Here is a 19,776-nt window from a genome sequence, read left to right on the forward strand (position 1 = left end):
GATTGGAACCCTAGTATATGTATATGTGTAATATTTTTTTTAACATATGCATATGCGATAATTGCATTTCACTGTATTACAAAGAAATAGCATTCAACTAGAGTACAAGTTTGGAGATGCCAAAACGCATTAAAGAAAACAAACTTTTTAAAATTAGAATTTTTAATATTTGTATGCCAACTCGCCAAATATTTTAAACAATAAATTCTATAAATGGCAGAAAGGTATGAGGCTACATTAATGGTACAAACGCTTAAAGATTTATTTAAAATATCAAAATAACAAACACTTCCGTGAAGAGTAGTGAAAAAAAGGTTCATATATAACTATCTTTGAATAACTTATTGCATCTGACAAGCAGAACATCTTCTACCACTTGAGGACATAGTTTACCGCGCAGAACGCTGAGAACGAATTTCAAATTTGAGAAAATCCGTTCAACACTAACTTGCGTCATCGGAAGGGTTAATGCTACGTTAGCCAAAGCATACAACTCAGGTTTCTTTGACTTTTGTGATTCCCAATACAGCAAAATGTTCTGACTTTTACTTATTCTCGGGACCCCAGAGAACTCTTCCAATAACGTTTTGATGGAAATTCCACGGTTGCACCCTGGTGAGTTTTGCTTCTGGATTCTCTCTTTATTTTTCAGAAGGCTTTCAATTGGATCTTCGTCATTATCTACCACCAATTCTTCGTCAGAAACTGCTGGTTCCCTCCGAGCTTCTTTTATACCCGCCAACTCCTGTAGACGCGACCACAATGAAGCTAGGAACTCTATGGCCCTTCCCTTCTCGTCCCCTGACAGCAACACTTGATACCTAGGATCGATATAAATCGCTCCAATAACTGTATCTTGGTGAAATAGAGTCTTTTCTCTGCGTTGCATCGCGTCAAAAATATCTTGTGCTAGTTGTATTGAGGTCATTCCCGCTATAGTTAGCTTACATCTTAGCCACGCTTCAAGAAAGTCGCCCACGGTCAATTGTTCGGCCTGTACTTTCTTAATGGCTATCCTACATGGAATTAAGGCAGAACTCATGTTGGACAATTCATTCCATTCCGCCTCCGATAAGAAAACTTTTCTACGGCATTTTTTCATTGCCTCTGCACTTACATTTTTCAGGCGCAATAGGGACTCCAACATGTCAGCAGTAGAATGCCAACGAGTTTCGCAGTTAATTATTGGCTTTGCGAGCCCTAGGCCACGGAGAAATTCAGACGACGAGGGATTTCTTAGTGATTTGCACATGGTCTGTGCTTTATTTATTATTCCCCTGTGACTTTTCAGAGCGTCACCTACTGCCAGCTCAAGGGTATGGGCCGCACACCGTTGGCCGATAATGCCACATTCTTTAAGAGAGTGTAGTACATCATCGATTGTTTTAGGCCACAGCAATAAGGATGAAGACGCATTATCCGAGGAATCAGTGCCAATACCTGAATATTCATCATTACCATCGACGCCTAAAGCTAAATCTACTTTTTGTCCGTCCAGTTCTTCACTATCTGCATCACTTTTGATAGGTTCTTCCTCTTCGCTGGAACAGCTCTCCATAAAATCTTCTCTCAAGAGGGAAACTGTTTTAATCATATTTGATGCATTGTCCGTTGTAATTGAATATATTTGCTTTAACGAAATCCCATAAGTATGTAGAACATTTTTGATTTCGGTCTTCAAGTTTTCAGCCGTATGTGCACAATAAAGCTGTTTGACACAAAGATTGCGTAGGATTATTTTCCCTTCCATTATGAATTGAATGTTTATTCCTATGACAGATCTCTCTAACCTTGTGGCACAGTCTAATTTTAAACAAATTAGCCTACCAATTACATCTGCCTTAATCTGTTCCCGCATCGCAGCGGCCTCTTCTTGAACACTATCCCGAATATTCTTTCGGTTGACGCATAAGTTGGTTTCTCCAGATTGTTCCCTTAGTGCATTTACTATGGGATCAATTATCATCCTCATCCCACTATCCTCTACAACACTAAATGGACGCCCATTTTTTGTCGTGAGCTCTCTACAGGCTTCGAAGAGTCGAGTCTTTGACATCTTGATCGTGATTGTGTCTGCCTTGCGCTTTCTCACGGTTGTTCTGGAAGGTCCAGGAGTGTTGGTCTGCCTCTCTTGCTCATTGTGTTCATGGGAATACCCTGAAAAAGAAATGAGTTATTGAAAAAGTTAACCTTTACTCGTTGAATGAGAATAATTGAGGAACAATGAGGCCTCCCACGAATGTAATTTTCATCCGTGACGCAATTTGCCATAACAGCAGACCTCATTTCCGTGTTCATATTTATCTGTCCACATTATTCTGTTCATATTTTGTTCCAAGCTTAGAAACAAAGAATAATGTCAGCTTATGAACACAGCCTTGACGAATTCACAGTTAATTGAAATTATTTTATATTATATCTTGTATCATATGTTATAAGATGTGGTGGAAGATTTTAATATTATTTAAATAAGGTATTGCAGTATTTCCACTAAATTTATTTAAGTATGATGCATGTCGTTGTTTCAACAATTGAGAATGTTGTGGAAACGACGATTCGTGTCGTGCTAAAATAAATTATGGATATATTACGGAGGCTTCCGCGGTTAGTTTATTGGTGATGGTTTTTCGGGTTTACACCGCGTTGATACATGTTTTGCGGACGACAGTTTCGGGCGCGTTCCAGCTCCCGTCTTCGGGTCCAAATGATTTGCAGATCTGTGATCCTTATTTATTTACAGCTAGTCAGACGGATGTTGATTTTTAATTCCATTGTTGGAAAAGCCGTTTGAAAGATGAGGATAAAGGATAGCCGTCTTCCCTATTGACGTTCTTTGGGTGACTCGCTATTTCAATCGACTCCCTTATCAGCCTAGGGAAATATTTATTTTCCCTGGCGATGATTTTCGATTCCTTGAAAAGTATGACGTGCCCAGGTTCCGACCATGCATGCTCTGCAACCGCAGAAAGACGAAAATTTTTCTTTTCGGTTGCCTTAAGATGTTCATTTATTCTGCATTTGAGGGATCTAGATGTTTGCCCGATGTATGATAAACCACAGGAACACGTTACTTCATACACTCCTTCATAGATATCTGATGGATGACGATCTTTTTCACTCCGGAGGAGGTCAGAGGTCTTCTTCAAACTTATAAATCGCGTCAGAACGCCATGTTTGGCGTCATATCTATGAAGGAGTGTATGAAGTAACGTGTTCCTGTGGTTTATCATACATCGGGCAAACATCTAGATCCCTCAAATGCAGAATAAATGAACATCTTAAGGCAACCGAAAAGAAAAATTTTCGTCTTTCTGCGGTTGCAGAGCATGCATGGTCGGAACCTGGGCACGTCATACTTTTCAAGGAATCGAAAATCATCGCCAGGGAAAATAAATATTTCCCTAGGCTGATAAGGGAGGCGATTGAAATAGCGAGTCACCCAAAGAACGTCAATAGGGAAGACGGCTATCCTTTATCCTCATCTTTCAAACGGCTTTTCCAACAATGGAATTAAAAATCAACATCCGTCTGACTAGCTGTAAATAAATAAGGATCACAGATCTGCAAATCATTTGGATCCGAAGACGGGAGCTGGAACGCGCCCGAAACTGTCGTCCGCAAAACATGTATCAACGCGGTGTAAACCCGAAAAACCATCACCAAATTATGGATATATTGCAATGTCATATTAATCTATTATTATCTAAATATTGCTGTCTAATAACATAATTTTTATAAAGCATTGAAAAATAAAGCCAAATTCACTTAGCTTTCATTTAGAATTTATTCGGCACAACTAACGCTGCCAACTTACTTTTATGAATCCTTTCTTTCTCCATTTCTATCCTAGCTTTAATAATTGCACATAAAGCATTTGATGCAGGATGTTTAGTATGCACATGCTTCTCCAATTTGCACGATGCCTTTCCCTGCAAAAGAAAACAGTATTAATCTAATAGGCGAACTATCTCATACCGTTTCATTCTATAATTACTATAGTTTTCATTTCTATTAATTCATGGAAAATATCAACTTACCTTAAATGTTTGGCCACATTGCATTCCTTTGTCGTCTTCAATAGTACAGGTAGAGCAGCCGGTTTCTTCATCAAATGAAAAGTAGCTTTGAATGAAGGCGAGGCTCGGCCTTCCGCCTCTTGCTGCATGGGGCACTTGTGCACTCATACCTTGACCACAAATAGAACACTGAACGCGAAATGGTCATTCGTACGCAAGGATCGTGGTACTAATAAAACAAGCTAGCACCGGAGTTATTGATCATTTTGCGTTGATTGTTGAGATTAGATGTTAATGTATTCATTTATTATAAATGATAGGTGGATAATAATTCGGTTTCTAGTAATTAATAAAGCATTGTATAAGTGTTTTACTACAGCAAATACGATAAGTTTTTTGCTAGTAAATATATATTTGGTTAGCATAATATATCTGATTCATTCATGTTTACATTATTAAATGAAATATTTTTTATATTCTTTTTATCCCGTATCGAGTCGAGACTAACAAGAGTCTAATGTTGTAACTAGTAGGACATATTTCTTAATCATAAATATTATTATTTCGTTCCCACATACTAGGGTTTCAATCAAAGACAATATGGTGATACGTCAAAGTGACTTCAGTAAAAATTAATTCACTGACCTTTGACCCCCATTATGCCCTCCGAAGGTCAACTATTAACCTTACGGATCCATGAACTGCAAAAATGACTTGGGCACCCTTTAAAACCTATGGTTCGACATGTTGTTTGTCATTATGGTCAGTCGGTTAACTCTATGACCTTTGACCCCCATTATGCCCTCCGAAGGTCAACAAATAACAATACGGATCCATGAACTGCAAAAATGACTTGGGCACCCTTTAAAACCTATGGTTCGACATGTTGTTTGTCATGATGGCCAGTCGGTTAACTCATTGACCTTTGACCCCCATTATGACCTCCGAAGGTCAACAAATAACAATACGGATCCATGAACTGCAAAAATGACTTGGGCACCCTTTAAAACCTATGGTTCGACATGTTGTTTGTCATGATGGTCAGTCGGTTAACTCATTGACCTTTGACCCCCATTATGACCTCCGAAGGTCAAAAAATAACAATGCGGATCCATGAACTGCAAAAATGACTTGGGCACCCTTTAAAACCTATGGTTCGACATGTTGTTTGTCATGATGGCCAGTCGGTTAACTCATTGACCTTTGACCCCCATTATGACCTCCGAAGGTCAAAAAATAACAATGCGGATCCATGAACTGCAAAAATGACTTGGGCACCCTTTAAAACCTATGGTTCGACATGTTGTTTGTCATGATGGCCAGTCGGTTAACTCATTGACCTTTGACCCCCATTATGACCTCCGAAGGTCAAAAAATAACAATGCGGATCCATGAACTGCAAAAATGACTTGGGCACCCTTTAAAACCTATGGTTCGACATGTTGTTTGTCATGATGGCCAGTCGGTTAACTCTATGACCTTTGACCTCCGTATTTATCTTGAAGGTCAATTCGTGTATAATACGGGTATTCGGAGAATACCATTGACTTGGGCACCCTTAAAAACCCAAGAATCGACACCTATTTGGTATGCTATTCTTTTTGCCGTCCTTATGACGTTGACTGTGACCCTACTGGGTCAATTTATTTACCACTGACGGGCACCTGCCTTTCGATTTTGTGGATGAATCTTTTGAGACGGTGGTGGGTCGAAACTAAACTGTTCGAAGGTGAATCACGTGGTCCCTCCGGTGCGAAACGTAATACGAGTTTCGTTTCGTCCCAGAGGTTTAGTTTAATTTCGACCCGAAGTAGTTTTGACTCCAATTTCATTTCGACCCTCAGTTTAGCTCTTCGGGTTTAATTCCTTTTCGTTTCGTTTCTACATTTTATTTCTGGGAACGAAATTATTGAAATTTTACTGGTTTTGACTTTCGTTTAGTTTCGCTTGCCATCCCTGCTGTGGAGAGGTTCTGGTAGAAAGAACTTGTCTGTAGGGGAGATAGGACATGGAGGGATGCAAATGTTAAGGAAATGAGGTTACCGAATGGAACTCGTAATGGAGGAGCACTATTTTAAAATATTCCATGGGAACGATCTGTTAGAACTTGATTCGCCTACGTATAATCTGCCTTTATTTTTGTCTTTATCCCTTCTTAGGGGTTTCTCTCCAAGTTGAATATAACGAAATAAAGAGAATATAATTTCGTTTGTGGAAAGAGTACCCTATCTATTAGAAAATATTTAACGTTTTAGATTGAAGAAGATTTATCAATAGGCATGAAGAATTAGGAAATAAAAAAATTACCTGCACACAAGGAGAGAATGTAGATGTTACTTAGGGTATTGTTTCTTTTATGACCTATGATGGTTATTCCTTCTCTATGAGGAATCTTATTATACCTAAGTATTGCGTTTCTTGGACATGAGTATTGTGGAAAAATAAAAAAAATGGCGAGAAGCTGAAAATCCTCAATGAGTTAAATTTTTTCCTTAACTGATTCGCAAGTGGAAAACTGAAAGTTTAATGGGCTGCTTCAAATTCACAAAATTTTAAATGGACTTAATTATATTCAAAATTTAATTTGTAAACACTCACTACCTATTCCAACCTTTTTAGAACATTTTGATTATATATTTATGAATTCGTGTATGGAAATGACGTGATAAGGTTGATACCAGGAGTAGGTGTCATTCAATTAACAGTGGAATATAACCAAGTGTATTTTAGCATATCACTCGAACTACACCCAATTGACTGATGAAGTATGAATGCAAGGACAAAAATGATAGTTTGGTGCTGGTAATCATAGTTTTGTAGTGAACGTGGCTTTTTGATTATCTCTCTCTGGTGGAATTAAAGATTAAAAGTATTGCTACACTGTGGTCCAGAGCACCGGAGTGTCCAGCCTCCTCACCTTCTCCGGCGGCTCTCGTTGCTTCCAAGGCGAAGTCGTCGACCTTGAGAGAGGCCTTACGTAGAATGCCGTGGTGCGTCTATGCACCTGGGGGCGCGGCTGGGTCGCGGATCCGGTCCATAATGCCGCATGGTTTGACTGTGGGCTCTGTAGCCATTTAAGTCCGGCTTCTCGGAGGAGGGAGTCGCTAGGATTTTGTTGCCGGAGGTAGCTGAAACGTATATTGGTGGATATCTGATTCCTACTTGCCTGATTTTTTTATAGAACAAATGGAGGAATCCGTCAGATCCCCCATCATCGATGATGAAATGGCGTTAGTGGGACTCTTCCATCTAACCTATCTGCTCAAATTTATCAAACATAACCCCATCCTAGTAATCTGTTTTCCTCATAAATGCTCATCATGCCGAAAAATTAGAGGTTTTTGGAAACGATGTATCCCCTTAGTTAAAATTTCTCAGCCATTTAAGTCACTTCGAATTCATTTCCGCTGATGTACAGTTCACCGGCAACCTCGCTGTTGCACAGTATATTTGCGCGAATAATCATATCGTTTGGAAAATAAGTTACCTATCAAATTTAAAAGGCTTTCATTTATCACCTGGGGAAGGAAATAAACGTTTTTAAGCCATTCTGAAAGCAACTTACAGCATTTTATGATGAAGTTAGATGATAGGAACTTACTTCCGATGATAGATCCCCCACGAAAAAAGTGCCTTTTCATAAGTTCATGGTTGAGTTCGAACTATAACGGTGAATTATCCGAGAGATTTTCGAAAGGAATTGAAAACAGGGGAACAGGCTCACTTGCTTATGACTTAAGTTAAGATAAACTATTTAGGTTCATTACAACTTGATGTGCTTTCCGAATGCAACAATAGCATATTCAGATTCCGAGTATCCTTTGGTTATTGCAGCTTGAGGAAAATATTTGTGCGGTTTTCACATAAAAGAGTAAGCTGTCACTGTGTAGTCACCGGAGCGGAAACCATCTAAGTCTTGTCGTGTTTTAGTTGTAAGCTAGGGTTGTTGTTCATATTTCACTCTACGAGCCACCTTAAGGCTGTCTGGCTGGCGGTGATTAGCTTTTTCATCATGCAATAAGCAAGGTGTAGCATGATTATAGGCGCTACTACAGTTTATGGGCAACAATAAAATCTGTCTTCATGCGGTGTGTTGGTTAAAATTGGTTATGCTGTTAATTTATCTGATAAACATGGATAAGCGAATATTTCTATCTCCTTTTACTTCTGAATGTAGACATCCATTAAAATATGGCGAGGAATGGTAGCCTCTCCTCGCAAAATCTTGCGTCCATTAGCTTTTCTGACTTGATGCCCTGCAAGTTGCTGTGAAGGATTTAGCGGGGAGTGAGTATTTTTACCCACTATGCACCTAGCTACATATTACATGGCTTTTATTTTTACTCCGTATGCCCTGAGGTGCATGATGCTTAGTGTTTGGTGGAACCGGTGGTATGACACGTTCACATAAATAGGTGCCAGGGGGTAGCTCCTTCCAAACATGCGCCTCTTTTAGTAATTGTAGTGGGCGCAGTGGTAGCCTTTTGTTTTCCGAAGTAAGAATAAACAAAATGTTTTAATTAAAAAATTTTAATGTAGCATTTCCTACGAAGGTAGGGAATCCTACATAAAAATCCTTCTGTAATGGAAACAAAATTCAGTAAAAATTGAATAGGAAATCAAATCATCTGCTTCCCTGTTTTCCATCGCGATGCCGTTTCCTCCTCTGAGATTTCATAGATTTTTCCGCTTGCGCTCCTCTCCTTCGGGGCGACTCTCGCTCGTTGGGACTTGAAATTTGCCCCGCTGTCTGACCCCTTGGGCGGTTGGCAGCCCTGCGAGCACTTCACTATCCTGCCGTTCCATCTTCAGTCTCCCCCCTGATGAGGCACCATTCCTAGCTGCACCCTCCTCCATACCCTTTCCCCCCTCCTCTGTGACTCACGAGAGGACTTTGCCGCCACACAGTCGCCCCCCTCCCCCTAATAATAATCTCCCCCTCCTCCTTTGGGACCCCTCCCCTAACCCCGCCCGAGTGATTCCAACTCACCCGCGTCCAGTCAGTGGCACGCACAGCTGACCAACACACCAGCGCGGCTGATCATCCTCCTACTTCCCCTTTCATTTGAACTAGAGAGAGAGTCGCTGTGGGAACGTACCATATCAAGGGTGGTGAATATCTGTTAATAACTACCCATCCACAAGCAGTGGCGCAGCGAGGGGGATAAACCCCCCCAGAGCTCACAGAAATTTTTTAGTTAAATCTATTTTACCTAACTGGATTAATATTGCTTATAGAATAGAGTAAGGATCAATAAAATATTCCTCAGATGACCGTAAAAATCACCATTTTGAACCATTTATCTTAATTTTTTTCCGGCGGAAGGCTTCCGCACCTCCCGCTAACCCTGGCGGGTATGCAATACCCCAAGCCCCCCAGTATTAGTTGCGCCTGAAACCCTCCCTAGCCTTAATTCCTAGCTGCGCCCCTGTCCACAAGGGCTTGGGATCGTATCCCGTGGGCTTGTTCGATGCATTGAACACCTCATGGTTAAATGAAGTCAACTTTTTGCGGAGAGATATCGTGGAACAACATATCGAGTGATAAAGATATTAATTACTAGGATAGATATTAAGATAATACTAACAATAAGATATCGTACTGCCCACTAATTTTATTTGAACAGCTTACAAGATGTGTTACACAGTCATCAACAAGTACAGGTATAGTACCTGATGATGATTGGATAGTAATCGAAACACGTGTTGTAAGCTGTTAAAATAAAATTAGTGGGTGGTACGATATCTTTTTTATCACTCGTAATGGTTGTTTAGGCCATGGGCAATGTGTTGGTAACATTAGCTTTCATTTTATATTTAGAAATCCATTGCTATAGATATTGGTTATCTTCCTAAGTAGTCGGGAAGGTCGAGATCGAGAGATTTTATAGCCTGATCCCAATGTCAGTTGCATCGCAAACTGAGACACATGTATCGAAGATGCGGTTCTACCATTAGTTGAAAATTAACCATAGTTTTTTCTACGATTTTCGAAAAAAGCGATGATTTTCACACCGAAAATCTATATGGTCATCAGTTTTATGTCCGTTCCCTGAACGTCCCTATACTCGTGGGACGCTGGGGTAAACACTGCTTGTGGGAAGAATAGATGTATTTGAAATTTGTGTCCGAAGCGTTGGTACCATTACAGTTTATCATTGCGAACCATTTTGATAGATTGCAATGTTTCCCTCTCTGTGATTTTCGAAAATTGGCGACCGTTTATATAATAAACAGTAAACAGCAGTCGGCAATATTTGATTCACGTTGAAAACACGCTATCTTGAAGTAAGTTGAGCATACGCATCACTCCAGGCCGTTCCCATTTTCTGACGTATTTTTTGTTTGAAACTATTGCCGTTTTAAAATTTTCAAGGTATGGAGATGAAAATACCCTTGCTAGTGCTTGCTGCATCTCATATATGAAAATCGAACCCTAGTATTCTGTAAAATTTTAATTTTTTAATGGTACTGGTGGTGATTGACTAGGGGCTACACCGTGTGCCCTGGAAATTGCAAGATAAGAGCATGAGCTGTAAATTGGAAATCGGCTAGGATTTAGAAAAGACACACAAAGGTCGAGCGGGACTGATGGGCATCATGCTCCTGGTGGTATAATTTCTTTCCTATCCTACCCTCCTATACAATGGTCGAATGATTATGCATTTGCTAATAAGTTCCCTTTTCCTTATGATTATCGTTCAGTTCCTTCAGCAACCTTCCCATTCGAGGAACGCTAGAATAAATATTCGTTGTAGGAATATGAGAGACGCCTGAAATATGCATCAGATGCGTCCATCCATTTAAAATCTAACTTTGTGAACATGGGGGATATATTGCAAAATAGCCCAAAATTGGCATAAATGACCAATTATTTGCAAAATTATTGGTGTTATTAATTGCATTTGTCTTTTTAGGGTTGCAATTGTGTCATAAAATATGTGTTTGATGTTAATTGTGATATGTGTGTTGAGAATTATACCGTAATTGGATTAGAAGCCGCGGCCAATAGCTTTCCAGGTCATTGGGCGATTTTCCGTTGCATTCCAATAAAGAGTGTGGTCTGGAAACTGGTTGTGTGTGTCCATTCAAAGAGGAAACCTGTTGGAAAGAAGAGCGTTGCTGAAACGCCCTTGAGATGAAATCTTGGAATGTCGACGTGATTTTGTTTTTTAATCGCTTTGATGCTCCTTAAGTAGAAAGCATTTTTATTCGAAGAAAATTTTTAAGTCTTGTGATTGCATTGGTGACTTTAAGTGTAAATAATTGAGGTATTGAAAAGTAATTGAGGTAAGTAATTATTTTTTGTGAAAAGAGATTATCCGGAGAAGATTGTTATGAATGATTGATAATCATAATATCCTCCACAATTAGTCGTGTGCCTGCGGCACCCGCCAGGTCCTTCCTTGCCCGATATTTGTTGTCGTCGAGGAACACTAAATGGCAAATGACGCATTACCCTGAAACATTTGCGTTTCAATATTTCAAAAAGATTACCTTTGAGGCGATTGACATTAATTTGCAGAATCATGTGTGGTAAATGGTGAGCGTTATCATAACCTCGGCACTTGTCTCGGCACCTTATGCGTTGAAGCAGCCGCTTGGTTACTTTCATTTCATTGCTGCTTTATTTTTCATAAATTAAAGAAAATAACATAAGGCATGTGTTACGTTTCTACACATTTATTACTCTTCGATTTTGTATGAGAGAAACAATGTGAAAGTGATGTCACGCTTTATACTGTTCATTCAAATTCAACTCGCGAAAATAGTAGTATTTTCTATTTTACAGATTCCCCATAGTCCCCCTTTCATTCCATTTTATTGTTTTTCCTACGCTTGTTTAATGACGTATGTTTTTGGAATATTGCAATAATTAGGTAATTACTCGCAGATTAACTCTTGCGGCATTTTTGAAATGCATTTTAAAGAAAGCCCGAACCAAGAGGATAACTTTTTTTCGTTTTTTTGGGAGTTGGCTGTTTTAGTTTTTTGGTATTTGGTTTAAATGTTTGTGTAAATAAATTGCTAAATCAGTAATTCAGTTTTGAATACTGTTGCTTGGGACTAGGCTGGGAGGAAATAAGTGCAACGTTGGAGTAATACGCAGTTTGGTGCAAAGTGCTCTGCATTGCTTTATAAAGCGCAAAAAGCTTAGGTGTCAGCTGATGTGCTGAGCGGCCGAAGTCGCTACGTTTCTTACTCGAATGCACATAAGCAAGATGTGGCAGCGATGGGCTTCACATGGTAAAATGATATTTTTCTGTGTTTTAGCGGGCATCTTTGCTCGGTCTTGTTTTTAAGGAGTCTTTAATGTTATTTTTCACATCAGGAGAACTTCCATCACCAGTGTAGGAGAAATTTCGTAATTGATTTTTTTCTAGTACTCTCTTTTTCTTCCTTTCTTTCGTTATACTGGGTGTAAAATATTCTCATTATTATTAAAATTTCCCTTAGTCTCATGGAGATTTCAGTTTATGTGGCAGTAAATGATTTCATTCTTCAGAACTAAATATTAACCGAGAAATATTAAATTACTATTTATGATAACATAAATTGACTTTCAAAATTTCAACGTAGGATTAAATCCTCTTTGAAAATCATATTTGGTGGTTCTTGCGCATGTCGTGTTAGAGGTAAAGGTTTTAATTCCCTCCTTCGAATATAACTTTGTCTCGCCTTATGGTGCATTGAGCGATCCACCTAGCACACGTACCCTACTTAGTGAAGTCTTCTGGGGAAAAGATTACTTCTTTGTCGTCCCTGTAGCTTTCCCGTTGCTTGGAAGCCATTGCCGTATTGGCATTTTCCACGCGCTCTGCCCTATTAATTAATCCTCCTGTTCCCCAGCACCTGCGTCTCTCTCATTCGACCACGAAAGACTTTCGAAAGCTTAGTTGCAGGCGTCTGCACTCTCCGAGAAGTTTGCCTAAGCAAATAGTCCCGTTCCTTACCTCGCCGTTCTTCTCGTATACTGATCAATTAGAACGCGTTTGAGCGCAAGAGCAAAGGCCGTGAGCTATTCAATACCATTAGAGCCGTTAATTATAATTATTATGCTACTTTTAGAAGGGCGATTTCATAATGATAGATCAGTTATGGGTTTTATTGGGTTTTCGGCTTCTAACCAAAGGGTTTGGGTAAGAATTTTGGATGAAGCCCATGCAAGCCCATAAGATACAAAAATCCTCGCGCCGCGGGGTGGCCTAGGCAAATGAGCTGGCCCTCCATCCTGATTCTGTAAAATTTGCTGGCCTGTGGCCTTATGGGTTAGCTCCACCCTATCTACCCAAAATTGCCGTTGAGTTGAATCACTAGATGCGTGTGTGAAATATATTACCATTGAATCTGATACTTGAATCTCACAATGGAATTTTAATCCGTCCTTTTATTTTTCTTTCTCATTCTCGATTGCACATATAGCTGTGTAAACGATATTTTTTCATTTTTTCTTCCAGTATAGATTTTTGTTGCACGTTTTATCCGCAGCAACCCTAAAATTTTAGTTAAGTGCCAGCAATTTTTAATTCAGTGATAGTTTTCTTCCAAAATAACTAATATACTTTTTTGTTAATCGTGATTATTTTTGCAGTCAATCTCGGATGGAATCTTTTCTCAAAAATTGATTTAAATGTTGGAAATTCAGTTTTTAATTTTCCATAGCTCTTATTGATATAAAAAATGTAAAAACTTAAAACTATTGATCAAAAAACGTACATACGTTACTTTGTATAATTTATTCATTCTAAAATATTTCAAGCCCTTTGGATACTTTCAGGTAATGATATTTGAGAGCGACTATTGGAGGTGATCTGGGAGTTAGGGAAGGTGATAATTTATTAGGGGAAATCTTTTAGATATAGGCTATGAATTTGCCTGTGATGGTGGTTCTATGAATTTTGTTAGATGGTTAAATGCCGAAATGTTTCATAAAAGCCGTAGGTTAATTATTTGCTTTTTTGCAGGCAACTAATATAAAAAAAATGTGTTCATCGTGGGGCTCCCTCGACAAAATATCAGCTCCTCCTGGGATTGCGTTGCATGATCCTCCAAGATGTATAGCATTCCCATAAGGCTTTCGAATCCCCTTTGGTCGTTGGACGATCGCCGGGGGTTCCCGAATAACATCGTCTTCTTCATGGATGCCCCTGGGCTTTCATTCTGCGAGGGTCATTTTCAATCGTTCCTCAGCCGGCAAAGACTCCATCTTCTTAGATGAACTCCTTGTGATTTAGTGGCCAGCTCCACTTCTTGCCTTCAGGTTATAGAGAAAGGGTTCTCGTGTATTTTTTAGGCTCAATATAAGATCCGAAAGACATTTTGGTGCAAAAAAATATTTTTTCATCACATCAGTTGTATACTGCTGTCTTTCCTGCGGTCTTTCGAAATTAGAGATAGAAGCGCTCAGGGCTACATTCTTGCTGAAGTCGCTGTTGGCAGCAAGGTTACCATTTTATTTTTCAAGTTTTGCAAAGCGTTGTTTTGTAGGAAATGAAAAGAATGTTGAAAATTCGGGAAATTGGAACCTTTATTTTGAAGTCTATCGGTATGTAGCCTACATCAGTCGTTTGTTTGTAGCTGTCCAGTTTTGTCTCTATGTTTTGTACCAATATTTATAATTTTATTTTTAATTCAGCTAAGGGTTAAATTTCTTTTCCCTTGATCGATTATTATTATGCTTGCATTTTTCTAGGAATTCCGACCGTCTTCTATCCAAAAATGTGTTTTAAACGCCGAATAAAATATCTACCTCTGAGGAACTTCCAATTGAACATAAACTTATACAAACTTAGATCTGAAGGTAAGATTGGCTCGGGACTTCACTCGGGAGTCAATAGTAAATAGTGCACTTCGGAATGCCTTCGTCTTCATAGCGCATGCATTGCAACCTTCGTGGTCTTTCTGGCTGGCGTTGAAGTATGATTGAATACAGGGCAAACTCTCAAATGCGATCTAACAGTAGGAGGGAAGTTATCTTCCAATTTATCCGTGGACCGGTTTTTCAAGTGTGTTATGATATGGATTTTAATTTTTTGCCTTTATTTACTGGAGGAAAAACCCCATTCCCGTTGATTTTACGCATGATAAATTTCTAAGTTTTTGAAACATTTTTTTTGGGTTTCATCGTCTATCTTCTTTCTTTGCGTTTGCCTTTTTATGTTTACGTTCTTTCTCCTAACTCCTCGATTTTTACGCTTGAGAAGGTAGCCGTGAACTATGCGGAAGAGAGCTGAGAGATTTTGGCCAATAAATAGTATAGAATGATTACTTTTTCGGCTACATTTAGGAGTATCGATCAATTGGATGCCATGATAGAAGAAGTGGTAGGACACTGAGTGGTCTAGGAGTGGGCACTTGGCAGATTTTGTCATAAGTTATAGACATTTCATATGCTCTATCTTACCTCCCGTATTCGGTCTTAACCAACTGTAAGTAATAGTCTAATTTTCCTTTCACAAGGAAGATAAGGGGGAATGTGTAATAGGTGCCATCTGATTTGTATGTAACACAGATTACCTTCAAGGCATATATTTCTCTTGGAAAATAGTCAAAATAGTCGCATTTGCATGCTATAGATAAAATGTGGAGCGATGCAATCATAACCGTAACTAGTTATATCAACATGATTGTTTGCTATGGAAATAGTAAATTTGAAACAAATCATCATATTTTTCCTACCCCCACGAGTTTTTCCTTCGGTTATCTGAATTTATTCTGTGTAACTTTCACGTATTTATCCATAACTTTAATCAAAGTCGAATTTATGACATTATCTTGGAAAATTCTCGACTTTTCATGTGCTTGAGACCGTATCTCAAAAAATGTAGTCATCAACCTTAGGTAGCGAAAACAATGAATTATAATCCAAATACTCGTACTTCGTTTCATATTCCGCCATTCGATCGCATAGCTGAGAGAACTTTCAACGCGACGTCTCTACTTTAAAATGGATGTATTCAGCGGCATTTATAAATGCGAAAACCGTTAATTTAATGAATTCTTGTAATTAACTGTGAAGTTTTACATCCGCACGCGCGTGATAAAGGGAATTTCAAAATGTGGTGATTATTTAATGCATGCATTTATGCAATTTGGATACAATTATAAGTTCGCATCTCTATGATAAATTTAGATGTAATATATCTCTATCAATTCACGTGCATGTATTTCGAAGACGATGAAATCAACATTAATTCACATTTACCTTAGAGACGTGGAAGCCATCAGCATACTGAATCCTCTTAATTTAGTGTGGATGAAATGGATTCGCTTCAGGATTTATCTGGTGGAATATGAACATAAAGATGGGAAAATATTTTTTCCACCTGGAGTTTATCATTTATCGAAACCGGTCGAATCAAAATTTTATAAAGGATCTAACGAATATCTAATGTGTCGTCTATATTATGGATGCGATACATACTAGAGGCACTGCTTGACGGGAGAAGGAGACTCGGCCAAAACCATCTGACCTCCTGTCATTGGTTTAACGCGTCGGTTCCCTCATGTCCCCTCCTCCCTCCTCTCGTGTTCGTCAACTTTCTCGCTAGAAAAAACGTGAAAGTGAGCGAGCGAGCCGAGGGGATAGATTGGGTGGGGGTGGAATGCGATGACCGAAAGGGCGTTTCCCTCTCCGTGTTATAGATTCACGAGTCGAGAGAGCGAAGCACGCTCGTGCGCTCCAAGCTGCGTTCCCCTAATCGACATTGCCGAGGGGCTCTGCATTTTCCCTTGCGCACGGCACGCAAAAGCCACCAGCTTCATCTACGCTTGGAAGGTTGGTCACATTATTACTATAGTATACTACCGATTAAGGTAGGTTTCCATGGAGCACTAAAGAAGTGATCTGGGAGCCTCCCTTTCCTTCCAGCACTGCCTTCTTCAATTCACTGTAAGGCCTACTCCCTTTCAATCTATCTAAAATCCTATTCTTTTCCTTCCCCTCCTTCGTTTCCCTAACATTCTACCCTCTAACACCGTTTTCAACATCCCCTCCCCGCTGAGTACTCCTCCCATCCATACCTTCTGTCTCCTCTTTATCTCATCCAAAAGCTGCCCCTCCTCGCCAGCCATATCCAGCACTTCGTCGTTCCTTTTCCTCTCCGTCCATTTCACCTTCTCCATTCTTCTCCATACCCACATCTCGAATTTTCCTCTACGTCTCGAATGGTCAAATAATCACAGAAAAACTTTTGAATGTCTCATGGGTGAAAAACCTTAAAAATGACATAATTTGTCGAAATCTGTATCGGTTAATAATAAAATCCTGTGGACCATACGAATCTTTTTCTGTGATTACTGTCAATCTTTTACATAGTTCTACAAAATATTTCCTTTTTCTATTAAGTTCGGAAGTTTGGTCATTCCCCGAATGTATTAAGAACATATGTTATCTAGCAGCTAAAGAGGGCTTACGTTGAATATTTCATCAATCACCTCGTCTGTCGTAGGTTTACCTGGAACATTTTGAAAGTCATCACTGTCGTCATGATTTTCCTTCTTTGATTTAGCAAAGAAGGCTATTGCTATTCATTTTGCCCATGATCCCTGTCATTTTCCTCCGCCTTTCATCGGTTGCCCTACATCCTTGTATCATCATTTTATATTACGTTTTTCACTATATACGTTCCATCTGCACTCTGTCTCCTCCTTATCTCCTACTATTGTTTTCTCTCTTCTACCAGCACTTCCTCTTTTTCTCCGTCCATCTCACGTTATTCATTATCCGCGACACCCACATCCTGAACGCTTCCAGCCCCTTCTCATCATCCTACCGCATTTTGCTCGCTATCGTCCCACAAAGCGCACTGCATCTAATTTAATCTTCTTGGTAGCCAGTTGCGGGAACGGTGGAGAAATTTAGTTTTTTCGATGGGAAAAACTCCCCGGTAAAATTGCAATACAAATTGATGAACCTGGTTGGCGTAGTGGTCTGGACCTTGGCCTTGAAAGCCTAAAGTACGTGGTTCTATTCTCGATCTAGGAGAATTTTTTTCCATGGCAACTGATATGAATGAGATTCTTTGCTAGGCTTTTCTTTACACTCATATACAGTGATCCTCCCGAGAACTCTCTTCTCTCTCGCGGGCGACACGGGACGTAACTGGCGTGTTTACGAATCGGGAGAATTGCGTTTGGAGGTTTGGGATTCGGCCGGAATGCGCGAATCTAATTAATCTGTTCGCTCCGGGGGCGCTGCGTGTCTGTCCGATGCCGTGGCGCACGGCTGTCCAATATACGTCGCGTTCGCCCACGATTATTAAATTTTTGCGCTCGGAGACCGGAGGGAGAACGAGTTGGTGTATCTCTCGTATAACTGAGCTTCTTGGTTTACCGTAATATTAGCCTCGATTATAAAATACGACTAACAAATTTTCAAAATGATATAAATAAACTCGTTAGCCATGTGCGTACAGAGGCTCCACTATGTGAGGTATCATCTGGTCATGACGTTATCATGCTGCGTCACTGCAAATTCTTGGCTGTCAGTAAATTTCTTCCATGTTTGTGGCGTGCTTGAACTAAAAGCAATAGGCTTTTAGGATGAACGGTGATAGTTGGATAGGCGAATTTGGTTCGTGATATTGCTGATTTAATATATGTTAACCTACATTTACCGGTAGATTACGTATAATAACAATTTTATTGAAAACTTTTTACAAAAATTTTGATCAAGAAATTACACCGTAAAGCTATGCCGTGAAACAATATATGTATCTTTTTGTGGTGGTAAAAAGACAATTCATGTCCTGGTAATACAACTTCAGTTTCTGTGTTCTAGTTTTTAATTAAGCTCATTCGTTTTCACTGCTCGACCATTCCATTTCATTCTGTTATGGCCGATCCATGCTCATCCAAAAAATTCCAGTGATGGTCGAGGTGACGGAACGTGTTGAAGATTTTCAAGATATATTAACCTCGGACCACAACGGCTCGTCGGTTGAGCCCTTGTCTAATTAAGTGTTTGTCGGTAATTTTTACGATTGAATAGTGTTTGGATCAGAGGATTAGATGCGAGTATCGGAAGCCGGTGGGACATGCTGCATTTCTCGCACACTCTGTGATACGTAAGATGTCCGCTCTTCCGGTGGTGGTAAATAGAGATCGCCTCGTTGGCTCTCCTCGGAACGCCACGGTTGTTCGTATTTTTTTTTCTCTCAGGAAATGAAACGAGCGGGGCGCTAATTCCTTTCCGCGTCTCCCTCCACGGAGGGCGTGCCGTGTGTAATAAAGCATCACGTCCGTTTTTACCTCATTGCGTGGATGCGGTGCGCCCCATGGCGAATGCCTTGAATAAATATCATCTGCTCGATCGAACTCCCGGAGCGTACGCACGTCGAGTCGTTTTTGTTTCATTGCACGGAAGTTCCGTCAGGTGCCCCTCGTGCCCCAAGGTTTTGTCTCCCACATTCCAAACTCGCCACTTAGAGATAAAGTTCGTGGTGTCCGGGATAAATTTTGGGGATGAATCTCCTTGAATATGTTTCAATTTTATACCATTATCATTACCACCATCATCGTTACCTATGTAGCCTGTTTTAAATCAATTATCGCCTCAGTTAAGATTTGTCGGGCATAAATGACCTTATATTTTTTTCTTGCATAGACGTGCAGTGCATCGTGTACATCGATCGAAATTTTGAAATAAGTTTGGATATTCGTTTTTAAGAGAAAAGTTTGATTGGCTGTCTTATTATTTCCTCGGAGTCTATGTTGCTTCACTGCAGATTTATACGCATTCTTGGAATTCACATATTCA

General features: G+C 39.7%; 2 protein-coding genes across 3 annotated transcripts in view; one reads left to right on the forward strand and one right to left on the reverse strand.

Moving 5' to 3' along the window:
• Window positions 1–19,776, forward strand: part of LOC124155636 (cytoplasmic polyadenylation element-binding protein 4-like) — a 559,373-nt gene that overhangs the window by 225,347 nt on the left and 314,250 nt on the right. The gene's annotated exons all lie outside the window — the stretch shown is intronic.
• LOC124155637 lies at window positions 145–4,518 on the reverse strand. Its single transcript, XM_046529638.1, has 3 exons — window positions 4,038–4,518; window positions 3,815–3,929; window positions 145–2,157 (listed from the first exon to the last, which is right to left on the reverse strand). Exons 1-3 carry the CDS (start codon window positions 4,182–4,184, stop codon window positions 317–319), a joined length of 2,103 nt encoding a protein of 700 aa, XP_046385594.1. The 5' UTR covers window positions 4,185–4,518; the 3' UTR covers window positions 145–316.

This window comes from Ischnura elegans, chromosome 3 (assembly GCF_921293095.1).
Source record: "Ischnura elegans chromosome 3, ioIscEleg1.1, whole genome shotgun sequence".
Taxonomy (NCBI): Eukaryota; Metazoa; Arthropoda; class Insecta; order Odonata; family Coenagrionidae; genus Ischnura; species Ischnura elegans.